We start from the raw sequence: 19,810 nt of genomic DNA, 5'->3' as shown, positions 1-19,810 counted from the left end.
ATGCTCCATAATGGCCTCATCACTGACAATAATGCTTGAACATTAGCACAGCTTTGACAAAGCTAGCTTAGCTTTACTATGGACACAGCACTTAGTCATTGTCTCGCCCAAAGTCAGCACACTATTATACACGTTTTTAACAGTTAAAATATTCAGTTAATTGGTGTCGAAATGGAGTTTAGATTATTTCATAATTCCTTGTATTAATCCGAAGTCTCTTTGTGGGTAAGTTTTTATGTAGCCGCTTGCTTCTTTGTTGTAGCTTTAGCTAACTTAGTCATTAGCTTCAGCTAGCACAGGATGATGACTAGTGTCACAGTATGAACAGCGTTATTCACGTTTGGCGTTATTAATTAGCGTCGTGTGTATGGGTTAGCTTTGTGTACGGCTGTATTCAATTTCTGGGACGTTTGTATGGTTTAGAACGCTAACGAGCTATAGCTATCTCATTTAATTAGCTTAGCTTGACTTGCTAGGTTAGTCAGCTCTGTCAGGGGGAAACAATAGCAGACAGATGTGAGAGGCAGATGTGTGACTGTTCACAGTAACACCTTGTAACTAGCTTTCAAAACGAGCGTCGTCTGATAACATGGGTAACATTGCTAAACTAGCTTAGCATGGAAAACCCCGCCGAGCTAGTTAGATTGAAAGTATTAGCCTGCTAATTTAATCGAGTTGTTTCTCATCTGAGTTTTGACTCTTGATGGACGATAACGTTTTGTCACGTTCCGTGTTCAGAAAGTGGTACAAGACCAAACGATTTAGTCTAATGCTAATCTAGCTAGCTAGTGGCAGCTAGATAGTTAAGTTGGCATGTCGTAACCATTCTCTTTAACAAATCCGACCAGCTGTTATCCATCTTGTCTTTAACTTTATCTTGTACATATTCAGTGTGTCCTTTCTTATTTGTGTTTATTTAATCTGTTTTTTTAAACAGCTGATAGAACATACCTCCAGATGTTAGCCAGATGTTGTAGCTGCTGTTTACTATAAATGCACATTCACACTTAAGAGGACACGTATATTTTAATTCCAGTACCTTATTTCAGATATTTCTCAGACCTAACTAAAACCCAGTGCTCCTTTACTGATGGACATAAGGCGAGCACTACAAATTGAACACTGGCTGTTACAGAGGTCCTTCATTTTACTACTAATACTTATCATACATTCAGGGTTAGTAAGTGCTTTATCCTGGTCAGGGTTGTGTTGTTCCTGAGCCTGTCCCATGCACACCAAATTCAGACCTAAGAGGCAATTTGCACATTCTTATTGGCTGCTTTGTGTGATCGTAATCTATTTTCTTAAAACATTTTCTTTACAACTCCTTTGTCTTTTGCTTGTATTTCAGCTGATATGGAACAGCCTTCTGACAACTCAGATGGTTTACAGCCTCAGGAACTCTCGACCTCAGCCTGTAGCCTTCCTCACGTTTTTGACCTGACGAAGAACAGCGAAGAATGTTTGTTGAAAACCAACTCGATTGAGGCCTTGCATGTTGTCCAGCCGCCAGGCTGGTATCTAAGTTCTGGGACCAGCAACGGGTCAGTGCTTCCAGAAGACAAGACTGATCCTTCACCGCAGCCCAGTGAGCAGATACAACCAGACAATGCTCTTTCCAACACTACAGTTACTCTCTCGTATGTGACCAGGTCCCATGTGTTTTCTGCCCATGACTCACTCTCACAGCATTCACAGATTTACAGTGTTCCAATAAGCAAGGCTTTTTCTCTGCACCCCACTGCGTACGATGCTAGCCAGCTGGTCACAGATCCAGGAGGAGGGCCACTGTGTGTGGAAATGGACCAGCACTGCCTCCAGCAGGTGACCGTGCCTGTCGGCTTAGCCGCCTGTGCCAGTTCCTTCGATTTTGTCACGTCAGGACAGGTTTCAGAAAATGTTGCAAGTCTATGTCTTCTTCAGCAGGCACACAACATCAGTGGTATACAAGATGTTGAGAGCCTTGCTCTGGAGACGCTCAGATCTTTACAGCAGAACAGCCCAACCGAATGTAAGATCCCTCTCAACCTGGACGACATTCAGAACGGTGCCATTGGGAGCTTGTGGAACACAGGATCTATTGATGGGAGCTTTCCAGCTGGCCACGTTGAGAACTTGGTGGATCAGCACAAGAACGGCAACCCAGAAGTACTTTTCCTGATCTCCAGAACCGATGAACCAGTTATTTTACCGGACGATCAGGAGACAGCAGGCCTCACTGTTGCACTAAATCACGAGTTTATAAGTGCACTGGAAGATTCCCCCGCCTTTGCCTCACTGATTGGGGTAAAGGATGCTTCCATTCTGCCCCAGACTGCAAAACCCCAAAATGAAGAGAACTTTCTCACTGAAGAAACTGACATCAGGCAAAATGAATCGAGTAATGTGGAATCTGATCTTCTCCTGAGTGTGGAAGAGAGAGATTCATCATCTGCACCAGAGGCATTAAGTGCAACCATTAGCAGTGAACTAACAGACAGTACTGTTGACACATCCAGTATAGAACAGTCTGAACCGAGCAGGATATTATCTGAGGTACAGAAGGAGACAACACGTGTACATAATGTGACACATAATGTGAAAACACAAACTAGAAGCTTAATTGCCAAAAAGGAAACACTAGTAAGAAAAGAACTTCCTCCAAGAACTACAAGAGGGATGAGGTTAGAGGCCATTGTTCAGAATATCTATCCTTCCAGGTACAAATCCAGTCATGTCTCATCTGCAAAAAAATGTCAGCGTTCTGACACCCAGCCAGATAAGACCACTCATCTGGGATCTGGCCAAAATGTGTCATTTGGCAACGGCGACAGCAATGTTTTAGAGGAGGAGCGTCCTCCAAAGGTCGGGACTGAAGCTAATAAAAAGACAGCTCAATTACAGGAAGCGTCAGAAGAAACAGATGTAGCTGATTCAAGCAAAATATCTACCTCATGTTCTGAAACTGTTTCAAAACATTCATTAACTGTCCCATCCCCGGGGTTGTCACACAAACCCATCACATCTGTCAAGAAATCAAAGAAACAACAGAAATTCTCAAACACCTCTTCAGTAAGGGTAGGAAAAAAGACTGCACTGCCTAGATCGAAACAGACAAAAAGCCCTTTAAAGCAACCTACTTTAACTACAAGCAGCAAAAGTCCAGCAAGAGTGAAAAAAGTCCCTACACCTAAAAAGAAAAGGAAAAAGCATAAAGCGGGGCAGTCTTCCATGTTCTCTCTACAGGAGCCGGAAATAAAGCTCAAATATGTCAGCTACAAAGAGGAGAAAAGGGAAAAGAAAGATGAGACCTTTTCTCCTTTCATACATGTAGAACTGAAAGCATATCCTACCTGTACAGTAATCAACTACCTTGATGAGAGTGCCAGGCTGAGCCGAGGGAAGCGGCCTACACCGGTCGTGTCAGGAAAAATGCCCACCACACCGTGTCTGCAGTACGGCCGCGTGTCCGTGGAGGGCACACGCTGGGACGCTCTTGTGTGCTGCCTTTGCGGATGCTCAGCGAACGCTATGGACCTGGGTGATTTGCATGGACCATACTATCCTGAGGGTTTCCGGCCCGAAGCAAAGCTGCCTACTAATCCACAGGAGCCAAGAGACGACGACTCCAGTGACACTGATTCATCAAGCAATCAGACTCGAAAGCCACATCACAAGCTGCAGGCAGCTGCTCTAGGGCCCTATCAAATGTGGAGCAGTGATGGTGAGCTTTCCTGCAGCCATGCAGCTAAGAGATCCAGAACAGACACTGTGACAGACTGGTTTGCCCCACCCATAGTGCCCTTAGAAGCCAGCGAGTACTGGCTCCACGAGGACTGTGGCATATGGTCAGCTGGGGTCTTTCTCGTGAGAGGAAAGCTTTACGGGCTAGAGAGAGCCGTTAAGACGGCAAAGGAGACGGTACGAGATTGTTTAATATAACGCCACATGAGCAGGGTTTCCATCAAACTGTATTACACAGATTTTAAATTAGACTGAGTGGGTGTCGGAAATAAGCAACAAAACGCGGTAAAGCGTTGCTGAGGTAAAAGAGTTGCTCTATCCATAAATAGATGTGATGAATGGTTTTATGTGAATCATTTAGCGGTAAGCAACCAAAGATTTCTCCGCTTGGTCATCTGCCATTGCTTTCTGCTAAAGTAGGTGGTTCTTGGCCGTGTTTTATTTACATAATCTAAAGTTATTAACATATACATCATGGTTTTCTCAGTCACCATGACGAAAGGTCACTGCATGTAGTTACATCCATAGACTTTAATTAGCATGATAAACATTAGGCCACAGTACAGTATCTGTAAACAGTGAAGAGTTTTTCTCACTGGACAAATTATCTTCTTTATACCATTACCCAGAGTGCATCGGTACATCCAGTGTACAAGGGATGGACGTTACCTCTGCACTAAGTACCAGAATACTAATTTCCTGAGACATTTGTCAAGATGGATACTGTCACTGCAGACTCACCAAGTGTTGTCTAAATTCTCTTGTTACTGTTATTGTTAACATTTAAGGGAGTGGCTTTAAGGGAGACACAGAGTTAGTGATCAATGCGGAGTAGTTGTTGTTTTAATGGTTGGTTGTTTCCTCGCATTGTTTTTGCACCGAGCAGGAATTCTATTGCAGAAGCTTCTAACATTGCTCAATGACTTAATGTCTGCACCTGATCGGATGCACACACACACTCACTGATACTGAGCATGTAAGCAGTGATAGTTTGTAGTATTCCTTCATATATAACACACAACATCCTGTACATAACTACTGCTGTAAAATCACACTTTGAACAAAGCCAGATGTTATTTAACTGTTGACTCGAGTAATCCATAAACGATCTGCAATAGCAGCGATGTGCCGTTTCTGTTTCTGGCTATTTTAATTATACACTTAATGGAAGGAAACTCAACAGCTGATAGTTGAAGTAACGGCTCTGATCGATTATATTCCATCATTTCTGTTGGTGCATCTTACGGTTTCATTTTCAAGTGCTAATATTTACATCTTTGCAGATTTGCTCCTCTTGCCACAAAATGGGAGCCACATTGGGCTGCTTTTTCAAAGGCTGCCCTAACAAGTATCACTACATATGTGCAATGCAGTCAGGTAAGTGGCTTTTGACCGATGATTACAGACAGCTGTTTCCTCTTCTTTTTTTTCTGTGCAATTTAACAGGTCTTCTTGAAAGACATGCCGAGCAGCTCTCGGTGATGCACCGCCTGCCGAGACGACTGCGTCGCGTCTGTTAACAGCTGCACTTTTGGCCATGTTTGCTGTGCAAACTTGTGCAAGCTGGAGGGTGCAGAGAAACAAGACTCTTTTCGGGGGGTGGGGGGGCCTGGTGTTGAAATGTGAAAGGAATGTGTTTGAGCATGAACAGAATAATGAAACAAAGATTGGTAAAAGATTTATGGAACCTGTCTGTAAATCAAAAGAATGTTTGGCTACCAAGTTTGGACAGCACCTGTAGATCAAGTCCATATCGATTCCATCGTGAAGTTTTAGCTTCGGTGTAACAATATTTTATTGCCAGCTCTGAACTTGTTTATTTTCTCAGTCAGGCTATTTCATTAGTGTTGCCTTTTATCTCCGCAGGTTGTGTCTTATATGAGGAAAACTTCTCAATGAAATGCAGAAAGCACAAGGTAGAGGTTTTTTTTATTTATTATTATTATTATTTCTAGGGTTTTGGAATAGAAGTTCAGTTCAAGGGCAGTCTAGCTTTTCTTTAGAGCCCTCTGCTGCATGCAGTCTGAATTACAACTGAAGTAATAATATGGAAAAACCAGCCTTCTCCATCCATCCATCCATCCATCCACTAACTCCTCTTTCCCTTAGCTCAGGGCTGCATAGAAACTAAACCTAATACGTCTCATGGTACAGTTCTGAATCATATGTAATGTAAATAATATATTGGTGTATATCAGCACAGCAGGTTTTGTTAGTGCCTCACAGCTCCAGGATCCTTGGTTTAATACTTTGATTACGTTACTGTCCGTGTGGAGATGCAGACCATCTCTCCGTGTTCTTGTGGGTTTTTTATGGGTTCTCAAGTTTCCTCCCACTCCCAAAAACACACAAATAGATGTATTGGCTATGCTGAATTACCCACGGTGTGGATGTGTGTGTGAAAGTGTGTATACATAGTGGACTGGCATCCTTGTGTCCACCCTGACCTTTATAAAGCGCTTACTGACAATGAGAGAACAAATTGCTTGTCTAGAAAAATGCCAAAAGGCGTCTTTAAAAGGATTTAAGCTTCATGACAGTTTATAAAAGTGAAATAAAAGCTCTTCCAACTCTCTCATGTATCTCCAATAAAGATTTCTGTTGTATTCCACTGTTTATCTTGGACTCAGTCAAACCATTAAGAAGGTCTGCTATGGTTGTCATGGAAACAGAGTTTTATTTATTATTTAATCCTTTGTCCATAGACCTTTCAGCTGTTAATTTTCTTTTATTTTCTCTGCAGAACAAATCCATTAAGAGTTTATTATCTAACAAGCAAAACAACAGGTGACAGGGGAAGAGGATGCTGCTCAATGGTACTGGTTTCAGATTATGAGTTGTAGAAAGTCAATATATCAGTTTATTGTATTAAATAACGTCTAACACTTATGTCTTCCTGCAGAACCAGAATCCTGTCTGTTCAGGACAAGTTCAGCCACTATTCTGCAACACCTAGAGACCAAGAGCATCTGACAGAAAAGTCTCTCTGGGACTCGGACACCACATACCTTAATGCTTTCTCCTGCCGTTTCACTGTCACAGACTTCTCTTTCAAATGTCAGCTGCAGCGACTGATTTCTGACACGACTAAACACAGCTTTTGCACGTTTGCGACTGTTTACAGATGAAGCCTAGTATCTGAAAAGTATCCTTCAAGACAGTGGGATGTAATCTAGAACTAGACTGATTCTCTCTCTCTCTCTCTCTCTCTCTCTCTCTCTCTCTCTCTCTCTCTCACTCACACCTTCTCTGTCTCTCTCTCTCTCACTCTCACTCACACCCTCTCTGTCCCTCTCTCTCTCTCGCTGTCCCCCTCTCTCTCTCTCTCCCTCTCTCTCGCTCTCTCTCTCTCCCTCTCTCTCTCCCTCTCTCCCCCCCTCTCTCTGGGAAGATTTGTTCAATGTAACCACAGCACAAAGCCAATCTACTAACGGTGTAATGATTTCATGGACTTTGTAGTGTAATCATCTGAAACTTATTTATTACGTTTGGGTTCATTTCATTTGTAAGCTTTCGGCTTTTTTGAGCCGCAAGTGTACATGTTAATGTAAAACAAACAAAAAAAAAATGGTTCCTCAGAGGAATTTTTATAGACTTTGTGAAATGTCTAATGTATTGAAGCAAATCCAAGTCAGCAGGTCGGTCACCAACGTGACAAACATCAGCTGTCGGATGTCAGCACGGTAGTCGTCTGTCCTGTGTCGCTCTCCTTCGTTCACAACATTTATTTTTTTTTACATTTGTGAGTCATTCGCACAGTCTTTTCTGTATATTTGGGAATTTATTTGTAAATGTTGTTTCTTCTAGAAGGCTGAAATGAGGGAACTACACTTGATGGTGCACATCACGTGTATGTTTAAGCCTGTATCCCACGCTGGGACAACGGTATTGTCCTTAATTTTTTAACTCCCAAACTCACTGATCCCGGCACTCCTGGAAATACAGACATAATGAAATAGTACTGGCAATAACGCTATTTGTTATTTTGGCACTATGCAACTAATCCCATTAGCATGTGTAAGTAATAACTGCTGAGCTGTGTACTGTTAAACGGTACAAATCAGCAACCTTAATTTTCAGCATAATGTAATTGCCAGTTATTTAACATTAATATTTAAGTAACTTGATTAGAATGTAATAAATTAAAGGAGCACTTTGCTCAGAACGTCTGCTGTCCTCACGACGTTCGGCTTTGATGAAAAAAATCGATCCACGCGGAACTCTGCTTACGCGTAGCATCGAACAGACGTGTGACGTCAAATCCAAATGCTCTTTCGCTTGAGCTCTGAGTAGTCTTCAGAGCGATTTGGAAATCAAGGGTATGAAACGAACGTTAAAACCGTGTGCACTTGTTAAATGACCGTGTTTATCACGATCCTGACCCCATGACACTGAGCCATGTTGTGTGCCATATTTTTCTTCAGCTATGTTCTCTTTGTATTTCTTTGCAAGTGTTGCTGTAATGTCATGTGATTTAGGAAATTCTGTCCCAGACAAAATGGTGTTGAGCTTTATATTACCACACAACCATGCAAGAAAAATTACCAAATATGTTCTCATTCATTTCTTGTTTCTTGTACTTTATGAATCCTATTCTCAGGGTTGAGCCTTACATTCTTTGTCATGTTTTTACTCCCAAATTTATTTATCCAGGACTGACTACTAGAACACTGTCAGCGCTAAATAATAAATCGGCTTCTTTTATTTTCTCAAACGCACCGCCGCACTCCTGTCTTATGTCTGCTCTGACACCGTGATTTACGATGCTTTCTTATTGGCCGTTTAGTGCGGAGATGTGATTTATTTCACACAGGAATAGTGAAGTCGTACATTTTTTTTGCCGGGCAAAAAAAAAAGAGACAAGTACGTGTTTTACTGTCTGTTTCTCCTCAGTGTACTTGTATACTTTTCTGCACGTGTTCAGGTGAGCCAGAATACGAACGAAGTGCTCTGAGAAGAAATGCAACTTTCCAGCCAGAATCTTAACCGTTGAGCTCGTGTTGGGAGCAAGCACACACTTTACATAACACAGTAACATAAAACACAGGCAGAAGGTGCACATGTTGGTTTACTTTTAATAAATCAGACCTTACAGGAAGACAGTAGTATTGCAAAGACATTAGTGGACAGAAGTTCAGGGGTTTGTAGGTAACAGAGTTGATCGCTCTCGGATTGTGTTTCCAATTCCACTCCTGGGTGGAAATAAGGACAAAAAGATACAGCTGGGCATCGATGTGCCTAGGCTCTTAAGGGTCACCATAAAGCCAGTGTATATTCTTTATCAGTATTCACAAAAAAAACATTGGAAAAAGTAAAGTGTGTGCGTTAGTCTGTGCAGATTGCTACGTTACATCCATCCAGCTTCTACACGTCTACGAAGTAATACTACAACGTTAAACCATGTTTACGTTTTTGTTTAAAAAGCACGTCATAAATTCATGCAGGGGGGAAAAAAACAATACACGCGAAACACACGAGTCTAAAGGATTAATTCTATCCAAACCTCAGGGGTGCAACAATAATCAAATAATCAATTCTCACTGAGGCATAAACTCAAGTTGATCCAATTTCGTCTCAATCATGTCACTCCTTTACACAGAACTCTCCACCGTAACAGTACTGAACAATTTTTCTCCTTATTTTGAGGAAACAGAAACACAACAATAACAACATGACAGCACAGTAATACAACACAGTGAAAACTAACTAATTATCAATTGCCTTGATATTTATTTGAATTTTATTTCTTTTCTCTTTTTTTTTTAGCCCTAACTTTTCTAAATTGTAACACGGATCCAAGTCTGGAAAAGTCCCCAATAAACTGTGCTACAGCAAAATAAACTCACATTACAACATTCTCACATAATTACAACAGGGTTTTTTTTTATGACCTAGTTAGGATGCTTATTTCATGCAGTCGGTAGATGTCCTTGTGTACACTCTACTTGACAAAGTTCAAATCAATATACAAAAAAAACATATGTAGAATTTGTAAAGAAAAACAATAGAAAGAAACACTACAGAAACAGCAAAAAATACTTCCTTTGTACCCGCAAGTCTTAATAGAATAGATATGTTGGTTTGACATCGAGGACTGGTTGACAAAGTGCAACCCGTTGATCCGGCAGTGGATCTCCAACCTGGTTGCGATCGACGGAACCGGTTTGATTGACGCTGGTCATTGGGGCTTCAATGTGTAGAGAACGTAAAAACACAAATCGTTATATTTACTCGTTTGCCAAACAAGGCACAATCCAATTGAATATGTGAGAAATTGAAGGTTAAAGGGCTAAAAGCGGCTTCGGGATTTGAACTCATAACCTTCATCGTGGGCAGCGAAGCTTAACTTCTACACCATAGTAGTTTTATCCTGGTGTGTGTTTGTGTGTGGTTGCTGGGAGGGGGGGGTGATAACATTGACAGCCGGTTTGAGGCTCTGCACTGTCTCATTGGCATGAGATCTGTTTTACTTGTCACTCCTTTGAGCCAAGTACAATAAGCAGCCAACCTCAGTGCCACTTCTCTATCCTGTTTTAAAGCTGTCAGGAATAAACAGTCGTAGACATCGCAGTGAGGCTGCACAATGCCAGCTGGGCTTGGCACAAGAGCTTCAACAGTGTACCAAAATAAATGAAATGTAAACCATTAAATTACTTTATAAATCAACTGTAAAAATATACTTCTGAAAATAGACTTCAAACAATTGAAAAAAGGAAAGAGAAAGAACTCAATTTCAAGTTACTACAAAATACACACACACAAGCGCACACGCTTTTAAGCAACATCCTCTTTGCTCCCTAATGTATGATGACATCACAGAGAAGTTCTAGCAACATTTCATGTCACCACTTTCACCCCAAAAAATGGATCAAGACACCATGTCGAGAATGTAGATCCCAACAGTAATCTCAGTCCACATCCATTTTCTTTTTTGCATCGTATATTGCTTTAAGGAATATGTTTTGGTCTAGCCCTAATCGTTACTCTTGATCTTCTGCCAGAGCTCAATTCCATTGTGTAGCATTTATTCATTTACAGATCTGCTTTAGTGGTGCATCTTTACTCTAGTTTACAGCTTCTGTGCACTTCCTTTCTTAAAGGAATTCCACTAAAGACAATCTTTCCCAAAAAGAGTGCAATGTGTCCTCATTGGAGAACGAAAACCAAAAACACAATAATCACAAAACTAGTTCAATAAATTAGAGGGTGTATCTAATTTTTTTTTGCTTCATTCACACTCAACGGTGTTATAATACCCTTAGAAGGTGGTTTACTTATGTAATTAATCTTTTATGAAGGCATGAGAAAATGTATCGGTTAAGGAAGCCGTGTTACGGTTTATGTACAGCGGTGAGATCTACACACAGATCTCGATCGGTGTAGTGACAAGGATGCGGCCGCTGGTGGCGTTGTCTCTGGGCATGCGCTCATAGCTGGTAGTGGATGACACCGAGCTGTTGGTGGACACTGAGCTGAAGTGATGAGCGGCCATTCCTGACTCCACCGCGCTGTTCTTGCTCGGAGATAGGGTTTGCTGTTTCATCCGGTCCACCAGCAGTTCCTCATCTGAAGAAGAAGAGCTGTGCGCCACCTGGTGGTGTCCTCCTCCACCGCCTCTTCCTGCTTCCCCATCCAGCATCCAGCGCTGGCCAAAATGGGTGAACACCTCCTTGACGGTGCAGCGGCGCTCCCTCTCCAGAGCAAGGAGTTTGCGGAACATTATTAACACCTCGTCGCTGAATCTGCGCCACTGTGAGGGGACCGTGCCTGTTGGCTTCCGCTGCCAGCGAGCAAACTCGTCATAGAATGTATCCGTGGGCACTGCTTTCTCCCAGGGAAAGTTGCCGGTAAGCATGCAGAAAAGGAGAACACCCAGGGCCCACACATCTGTGCTGTAGTCCACACAGATGCCATCACGCTGGGAGGCATCACTCAGCTCGGGAGCTGTGTACGGGATTGTGCCACTGACACGCTTCACCACAGAGCCTGCGCACCGTGCCATGCCAAAATCAGAGAGCTTCACCCTGCGGCACTCCCTGTCAAAGAGCAGCACGTTCTCTGGCTTGATGTCGCGGTGTACCAACTTCTTACAGTGCAGGTAATCCAAGGCAAGGGCCACCTGGTGGACACAACGCTTGGCCACAGGCTCCGGAAGTCCCACCTGAATAAATCAACAGAAAAAAGGATTAGAACCCGTTTGAAAATTGGAACGCAAACACACTATGTCCAAAATCTGTGGGCACCTGACCATCACACCCATATACTGATCTTCCCCATACTGTCACCACATGGTTTTTAGCACAGGTACAGGATGCCTTTGCACGCTGTAACACATGGTTAACACGTGGTTTGCCGAGGTTGGAGTGGAAAACCTTGTGTCCTGCACAAAGCGCCGACTCTGAACACCTTTGGGATGAACCGGAACACTGACTAAACACCCAGAACGTCAGAAGTTAAATTGAGGTGTTTGTTCATGATCAGACAAAGCTATCCTCATTTTTTGCCAGTGTTATAGAAATGCATCAAAATATGAAGTAACCTTTGCTCATCACTAGCACTTGTGAGGTTGCACAGGTATAACATTGAATCTGACTAAACCTACAATATGCCAATGGTAAGTCTATTAAATGATGACTGTAACCTGATGGGCTGCTGTTCAGCATCACGTAATAAGTGAATCTATAAGAATCATGATCTATTGGGTTCAGAGAGTATAGTGTATTTGACCTAGGGCTGTTCCGTGTGTTTGATCAAGTGTTTCATACCTATATAAATAATCAGTGTCTGTTCATACCATGCTGAAAGTATTGTAGAACAGTGCAGATCATCCAGCAGGGACTGAATGAGTCACTGTGTGGATGGGATTTTGATTACCTGTGGAGGAATGATGTCAAAGAGATCCCCAGCTAAGGCGTACTCCTGTGCAAACACGTAGTAATCCTCGGTCTCAAATGCAATACCGAACATGTTGATTATAAAGGGACATGGGGAGAGGTACAGTGATATGCTATACTCCCTCAAAAAACTCTTTAGTTTAGTGGTCTTCTTCTTGAGGAATTTTAGTGCCATCTTGGTACCTTGGTTAAGAAGAGGACAAAAATAACAAAACCATGTATATGTTTGATATGTGCATATTCTTTAATAAAGGGTTTAATTAGGATTAATGATCAGTGATTACCTCTAATTTTATGAATGACAAGGTCCACCTTGCCGTAGGTGCCTTTGCCCAGCTCTCGGATAACCTCATAGTACTTGTTAACCTCAAGCTTCTCCAGGTTCTGAGCAGCGAAGAGCTGAAGCTCCTCCAGGATGTCGACAGACACTCGAGACACGACAGGAGAAGAGCTCATTTTTTCCACAGGAGCAGGTGTGGAGAGGGAGAGTGCTGGCAACCACTTAACGTTACTGCAGTAACACACACACACACACACACACAGACATACACACACACACACACACACACACACACACACACACACACACACACACAATATATTCACACTCAGAGAGGGACTTGAAATTCTAGAGATGTGCTTTTTTATATTCCCTGGAGTCCACTGAACAGTTAATTATCTGTACATTTTGTATTCTCTCAGCTCAACCCTTTCTTCAGGCAAAGTAATTAGTGTGAAGATATGCAAGATGGTTTGTGAAGACAGAGACTTCACATATATCGAAGCCGCCAGTCTTTATGCTCGTCATACAGTACAGCTCAAAATAGCCGCAGCAGCAGCTTCTGTCATGTTAGACTGCATCTGAGTGTCACTCTTCATCACTCTTCAAGAGAAATTGCATTACGGCGTACAGCAGAGTAGCACTGTTTGCCCTAAAACGAAGAGACCGTTCTAATTAAATCACTACTAAATAAGTCCAGATAGTATTATTGAGCAGGAACACTGCAGAAATCCTGTGCTTCTCCTTTTGACCTCTGTTTTGCAGCGACTCGTTTTCACAGAGTATGGATATCTAATCCTGTTAAGGCTGTGATGGTGAGCACCTTCTCTCTCTCTTACGTTCTTAGCACTGCGGCGGATGTAAACACAGAGGACCATTTGTTACTGCTGGCAGATCAAGAGTGCTTAGTTTGCACTGCAGGTTACAGCATACAGCTGCAGTTCCTATTTTATTCGGTTAGGCTGATGTGATATGTCATGTCCAATTACTCTCTCTCGTCAGTTTATCACAGGGAAACGTCCCACTTTGTGAATCCGGTTCAAACTTTGTCTTTGCATCAGGAGAGCAATCCACTAGGGTGAAAGCAGGGATTTATGCTTTGAGAGCACAAAGCATGAATCTTTATTTATTTATTTATTTATTTTAGCTTTGAGAGCTGTGAAATCCAACATATTCTCCCCACCATTCTGTACACAGAGCCATGCAATAAAATGGAAGCTGAAGCAATATCTCAATAGGTCAAACACAATGTCAGCAAGGCTGTGTTAAGATTAAACAGATGCAGACGCAGAATGTGTCTCCTGCACCGTGGGAAATGATCTTACAGGTGTTTAAACATAACTGGGTTTTATTACTGGCCAGTTAATAGATGAAATAGATGAAATATTTGTACTTGCTCACTCATTTGGATTTGCTGTGTCTACAGCTTGAGTGTGACTTGAGTCTACATCCTAGCAGCCGCTGACAGGTGCACACAGTTCCATATGATTCCTGGCACTAAATCTTTATCATCGCTTCTTAATTCCTTAATCAGTGCTACTGTCAGTGTGTATATAGTCATATAGTCATTCAGTCTTGGTCTCGAACCCATCAATACATCTTGAAGGAACTAAACTTAAATATGGTCAAGACAAGCATGTCGGTACCCACAGAAAACAGTGCATATACAGTGTTGCTTGAAAGTTTTGTGAACCCTTTAGAAATTTCTAGATTTCTGCATAGATTTTCACACAAGTCCTAAAGGTAGACAAAGTGAACACAATCAAACACATGAGCCAACAATATAATACTAATTTATGTATTTATTGCATCATTACAGATCAGTGACTTGCAAAAGTATGTGTGCATTTGCATCAGTATTTGTTGTGACTTCTTGTGCAGCCATAACCGCAAGTAAAGTTTCCGGTAACTTTTTATCAGTCCTGCACAACGGCTTGGATGAAATTTATTCCATTCCTCTGTACAGAACAGCTTCGACACTGGGATTTTTGTTGGTTTCCTCACATGAACTGCTTGCTTCAGGTCCATCACCAATTTTTTTTTTTTGGAATTAGGTCAGGACTTTGACTTAGGCAATTCCAAAACCTTACCTACCAGACTCGGGGACCCATTGTCATGTTGTATGACCCATTTTCCCTTGAGATTATGCTCATGGACAGATGTCTTGCCATTTTCTTTTAGAATTCACTGGTATAATGCTATATTCATTGTTCCATCAGTGATGCCAAGCTGTCCTGGCCCAGATGCAGCAATACAGACTCAAAGCATGATGCTACCGCCACTGTTTTTCAAAGACGTTATAATGCTCTTATGCTGGAATTAAGTATTTTCCTTACTCCAAAAATAATGCTTCTCATTTTAAACTAAAAAGTTTTATTTTGGCCTCCGAGCAATAATTTTTCCAATAGTCCTCTGGCTTGTCCATGAAGATCTTTAGCAAACTTCATGGGCAACTTCAATGTTCTTTTTGGAGAGTAGTGGCTTTCTCCTTGCAACTCTACCTTGTACACAAAGGTTGTTCAGTGTTCACCTGATGGCTCATGAACATTAACATTAGCAAAAGTAAAAGAGGCCTTTAGTTACTTAGAAGTTACCCTGGGTTCCTTTCTGACCCAACAGATGTCTTGCTTTTGGAGTGACCTTTGTTGGTTGATCACTTCTGGGGAGGGTAACAATGGTCTTAAATTTCCTCCATTTCTACAGGATCGGTCTGACTATAGATTTTTGGACTATAACTCTTTTTTGAAGTCCTCAGAAATCTCCCTTGTTTTTGCAATGATCCACTTCAACAAACACAAGTCATGAACATCAGACTTTATCATATCTCTGGTTTTTAAGTAAATTTGGGAACTCACTGAGACCTGATTGTCATAACATTGACTGAAATCAGATGGACTCTAATTCGACCTTTAAATTAAAAACTAATCCTAGAGGTTTACATACATTTGCCACTCACAGATATATAATATTGGAACATTTTCCTGAATAAAAAATGATAATATATTTGTTTGATGTGTTTGCTTGGGTTCACTTTGTCTGCATTTGTGAAAATCTGATGATGCTTTGGGTCATATTTATGCAGAAATATAGAAGTTTTCACAAGAAGGGTTCACAAACTTTCAAGCGACGCTGTAGATGATTTTTCATATTATTTTTAAAAATCTACTTAAAGTGGTACTACTTGCATTAAAGTACCATTATAAAAAAGAATAACACCAGCCAGATGGTGTTTAATCCAGTGTAGTCTGATTTTTAGAGACCTTGTTGTCACCAAGAAAGAAAAACACAGACCAGGGTGCCAGATTTTTGACCTTGGTGAAAAACCTCATTCCAGTCATTTCTTTATTCATTTGGCATTGCTCTTGCCAGATGTGTGGCTCTAGAGGCTGTGGAAAAAACTCTAAAGCCACAATCTCTTGACAGTGAGCGTTTTTCCGACGATAATGTTTATGTCACTTTTTTTTTGTCTTACTGTTACATATTGTGATGCTGGGCCACTAAGATGGGTACCAACATTTCCAAAATCCTACCAGCCTGGGCCCAGCAAGACCACTGCTTCACTTGTGCCTTCCAACATCTTTGAGTTGTGTACAGTTCCACATGAAAGCCACCTCTAAAAAGATCACCAAGGAGCTGTTCCAGAGAGATGAGCAAGTTTAGCATACTGACAACTTAAAAAAGTCAACTGAGCAGTAACTCTGCAGTATCAGTATGTGAAACTTCAGTGGCCGTGTGTTTCTTTTGCCTTTACTCAACCACTCTATTTCATCACCTTAAGAGGAAAAAAGAAGCTTTAATGAAAAACCCCCAGAAGCCTACAACAAAACCTGAGGTACATGTCCTTCTTGGGGTTTTTGGATATTATTACAAAACCTGAATAGAATGCTGGTGCCTCCATTTTAACAAATAACTTCCAGCTGCTTGGAACAACACAGAACTTCATTAGGCCTGCATGCATGCCAGCTCATCAGAGGTTATGCTGGAATCATCCCAGAATGGCGTGACTAAGTGAATGACAGAAGTCACTTCACCTATATTCCGAAGTGTGTAGCGCATTAATGGACGGCCAGTGTGAAAAACATCAACTCGCCATCGAATCAGCACGTGGCCTTTGGTATCATCACTGACAGCACAGAAGCTGGCAAACCTTCCACCTGTTCAACCACACAAACCTCATCTTCTTTAGTCGCTGAAATGAGTCATTGATTTTGCTTCAGACCACGATATACTCATTTACACAACTAAAATTCACAAATTAAAAAGGGCAGAGCTACACATGCTTTGGCTTTTAGATGTTATAAAAAAAAGAAGGATGATTATCTGCAAAACACAGCGTTTTGAATCAAAGAAGCGATACAGATGAGCAGACAAGTTTTAAACGATAAGACATCAATTCAGTCAGTGAACACTGGAAATGTTCAAAGAACTGATATCAGCCCTCTAAACCCAGTTTATTTAGCTTTTCATTCTACTAATGATCCAAGGAGTTATTTAAGCATAAACTAATCCTTTTCAAAATACTATTAGATACTTTAAACCAGCACAAGGTCTCTCCATTGGGTTTGGCATTGGCAGTAGTTAGTGGTTAATACCTGTCAAATTCACAATCAAAGTATGTTTTATTTACTACAGACAAATGTTTATTTTTTTGTAGCTAGTCAAGGTGCATAGTATAATAATTCCTGTGGTGAATATCCACCTCCTGAATCATTAATGCAAAGCTGTTACTCTCTCACCTTGTGTTCAAACTGCAGGGGTGTGAAAACGCGGATCAGAGCAACAAGCGCACATGCAGACACACACCTGCGGATGCTAGGAGCACACACAGTTTCCATATCACTCCACACATGTGAGATAGGCAATTGCTTATGTTTGACTAGTCTAGCATGGTTTAATTACTGCATACTCTAACGTAGCTACTAGACCTGATGATTAACTAAAGAGTTGAATGGGTGAATTCAAAGCATGCACTCTCAGAGAAAGGCTAGAAAACTGTACCATGCCTTAAGGTGGACTCTCATAATGAAACCTTTTGTACCTTCATATATTTTAACTTTACAGTGTTATGCTAAACAGGGATGTAAAATTTAGACCCCATAAGCTTTCTAAGATGGTGTTCAGAATCTGTGTTATAAATTTATATCATCCCAATGGATGTAAATGAATTGAATCATTTGAATAATTCTGTTATTCCACTTGAGGTTAAACTAGAGCTCAGTTACTAACATGCTAATAACACAGAAGTGTTCATTAGCAGTCGGAAATATGTAACCTTACTAAAGAAATCATTGTGGGGAATGTGGGGAGTGAATAATTTTGCAACCATAACTTTTATTTTTATTTATTTATTTTTTTTCCAGATTTGTACCTTTCATATCATTTGTACCACTTCACACCAGACTAAGACTAATGTTGCCTCTTGCCTATGACATATTTGACAAACCTGCTCTAAAAGGTACTTACTCTATAATTATTAATCATTTATAAGGATCTATCTAAATGTTCAGGTGAAAAATACATATAAATGGTACAAAAGATAAGAGTACCCTAACCATAGTAATAAGGAACAGTACAGTTTTTGTTCTTAACCCTCAATTACTTAGCTCTAAGCCGTGGATTGAAATCTGCCTTATTTGTAAGCCAGTTTATTTAAAAAAAATTTTTATAAAATCTGCCAGTGGATGAATGTAAACGCAACATCGAATGTACCAAGATGTGTCTGAAATGATTTCCAGACACAGAGTGTACTGTGAAAATGCATGTTTTGTTCCAGGCTTTGGAAAAGGTCCTCAGTTTTTCATTAAAGTCCTCATATGTGTATAATGAGCTCACAGCATTAAAACAAAGTCGAGGATTTGTTTTTAGAAAAAACAGTATTTTCAGATCATGTTCAGACTGTGAGCAGTAAACACACAGACAGACACGGCTCTGTGTGTATGTGTGTGTTTACTGCTCACAGTCTGAACATTATCTGAAAGATCAGATGAGAGAGAGCCGTGTGTGTGTGTGTGTGTGTGTGTGTGTGTGTGTGTGTGTGTGTGTGTGTGTGTGTGTGTGTGTGTGTGTGTGTGTGTGTGTGTGTGTGTGTGTGTTGCAGGCCTGTAGAGGCACAGGTAGGAAGACTGGACCGCTCATCTACATAATATTGTTAAATTCAGACTGAATGAAGCCACCTTTATATTGTGTATTGTGACCTGGGTCATGGTGAGTTGTTTTAATGTGATGTTGTAGCACAGGTGACCTACAGGGTGTGTGACTCATCCTGCCCTAAACCCAAGCAGACAGGAACACAGACAGCTGAGGCGCTGCTGTTAAACCAACAGCACAGGATATTCATTATTAATAGGAATCATTCACGACCTTGGTCAGCTTTTTCACACATTTTTATAATAGCTACGAACTCATACCAGGTGAAACACATCAGAAACCATCAGGACATAAAGCACATCAGCTAGAAAGATGAAAATATTCAACGATTTCTGCGTTTTTACCATCAATAAATAAATAAATACTCAGTGCAGTCAGCAATTGTGTTGACACTCCAGTGATCTCTTGCCTAAAACCCCAAAGAACCGAATCCCCATCATGATCATGTATAAATAATCAAATACTACTGCACTTTTTTTTAAATATTATTATTATATTGCATCTTTAACGATTATTATTATTATCATTTTACACTCACCATTAAATCAGTCCGTGTTTCTTATTCTGCTTTTTCAAGCCACAAATATATATCCCGTGCTCAATAAACACCACACATTGTCTTCTTTCCCAAACCCCGGCGTGTGTTTGTTTTGCATCTATCCGCATTTGTGGTGTTTCACAGCTCCAGACTGTGCAGTGATTTTTCTCTCCGCTCCACCGCTATTGTCCTCCTCGAGCCGAACATCAAGGCTTCCGAATGCTGATA

At 41.1% G+C, this 19,810-nt stretch overlaps 2 protein-coding genes across 4 annotated transcripts; one reads left to right on the top strand and one right to left on the bottom strand.

Annotated features, from left to right (window-relative positions):
* Positions 1–17: 17 nt before the first annotated feature.
* si:dkey-94l16.4 (transcription factor 20) lies at positions 18–8,441 on the top strand. 3 transcript variants are annotated; one of them, XM_027177712.2, is made up of 6 exons: positions 18–225; positions 1,352–3,900; positions 5,007–5,100; positions 5,590–5,639; positions 6,467–6,539; positions 6,626–8,441. In XM_027177712.2, the coding sequence occupies exons 2-5, from the start codon at positions 1,357–1,359 to the stop codon at positions 6,512–6,514; spliced, it is 2,736 nt and encodes a 911-aa protein (XP_027033513.2). In that variant the 5' UTR covers positions 18–225; positions 1,352–1,356; the 3' UTR covers positions 6,515–6,539; positions 6,626–8,441. The 3 variants fall into 3 exon arrangements, with proteins under 3 accessions (XP_027033513.2, XP_027033512.2, XP_027033515.2); XM_027177711.2 differs by lacking the exon at positions 18–225 and adding an exon at positions 322–593; XM_027177714.2 differs by lacking the exon at positions 18–225 and adding an exon at positions 623–1,176.
* Positions 8,442–8,773: 332 nt separating this feature from the next.
* bsk146 (brain specific kinase 146) lies at positions 8,774–19,810 on the bottom strand. Its single transcript, XM_027177756.2, has 4 exons — positions 19,583–19,810; positions 12,902–13,128; positions 12,598–12,800; positions 8,774–11,884 (listed from the first exon to the last, which is right to left on the bottom strand). Exons 2-4 carry the CDS (start codon positions 13,071–13,073, stop codon positions 11,081–11,083), a joined length of 1,179 nt encoding a protein of 392 aa, XP_027033557.1. The 5' UTR covers positions 13,074–13,128; positions 19,583–19,810; the 3' UTR covers positions 8,774–11,080.

Source organism: Tachysurus fulvidraco, chromosome 8 (genome assembly GCF_022655615.1).
Source record: "Tachysurus fulvidraco isolate hzauxx_2018 chromosome 8, HZAU_PFXX_2.0, whole genome shotgun sequence".
Taxonomy (NCBI): domain Eukaryota; kingdom Metazoa; phylum Chordata; class Actinopteri; order Siluriformes; family Bagridae; genus Tachysurus; species Tachysurus fulvidraco.
The sequence above is the reverse complement of the archived record's forward strand: the minus strand, read 5'-3'. Positions and strand labels throughout refer to the sequence as shown.

Excerpts from the sequence above, each read along its gene's own strand:
- si:dkey-94l16.4 (XM_027177711.2), top strand. Across the intron at positions 3,901-5,006 it reads TTAAGACGGCAAAGGAGACG|ATTTGCTCCTCTTGCCACAA; the intron begins GTACGAGATTGT and ends ACATCTTTGCAG. Across the intron at positions 5,640-6,466 it reads TGAAATGCAGAAAGCACAAG|AACAAATCCATTAAGAGTTT; the intron begins GTAGAGGTTTTT and ends TTTTCTCTGCAG.
- bsk146 (XM_027177756.2), bottom strand. The coding sequence starts at position 13,073 with ATGAGCTCTTCTCCTGTCGTGTCTCGAGTGTCTGTCGACATCCTGGAG. Across the intron at positions 12,801-12,901 it reads TGTCATTCATAAAATTAGAG|GTACCAAGATGGCACTAAAA; the intron begins GTAATCACTGAT and ends TTCTTAACCAAG. Across the intron at positions 11,885-12,597 it reads TTGACATCATTCCTCCACAG|GTGGGACTTCCGGAGCCTGT; the intron begins GTAATCAAAATC and ends TGATTTATTCAG.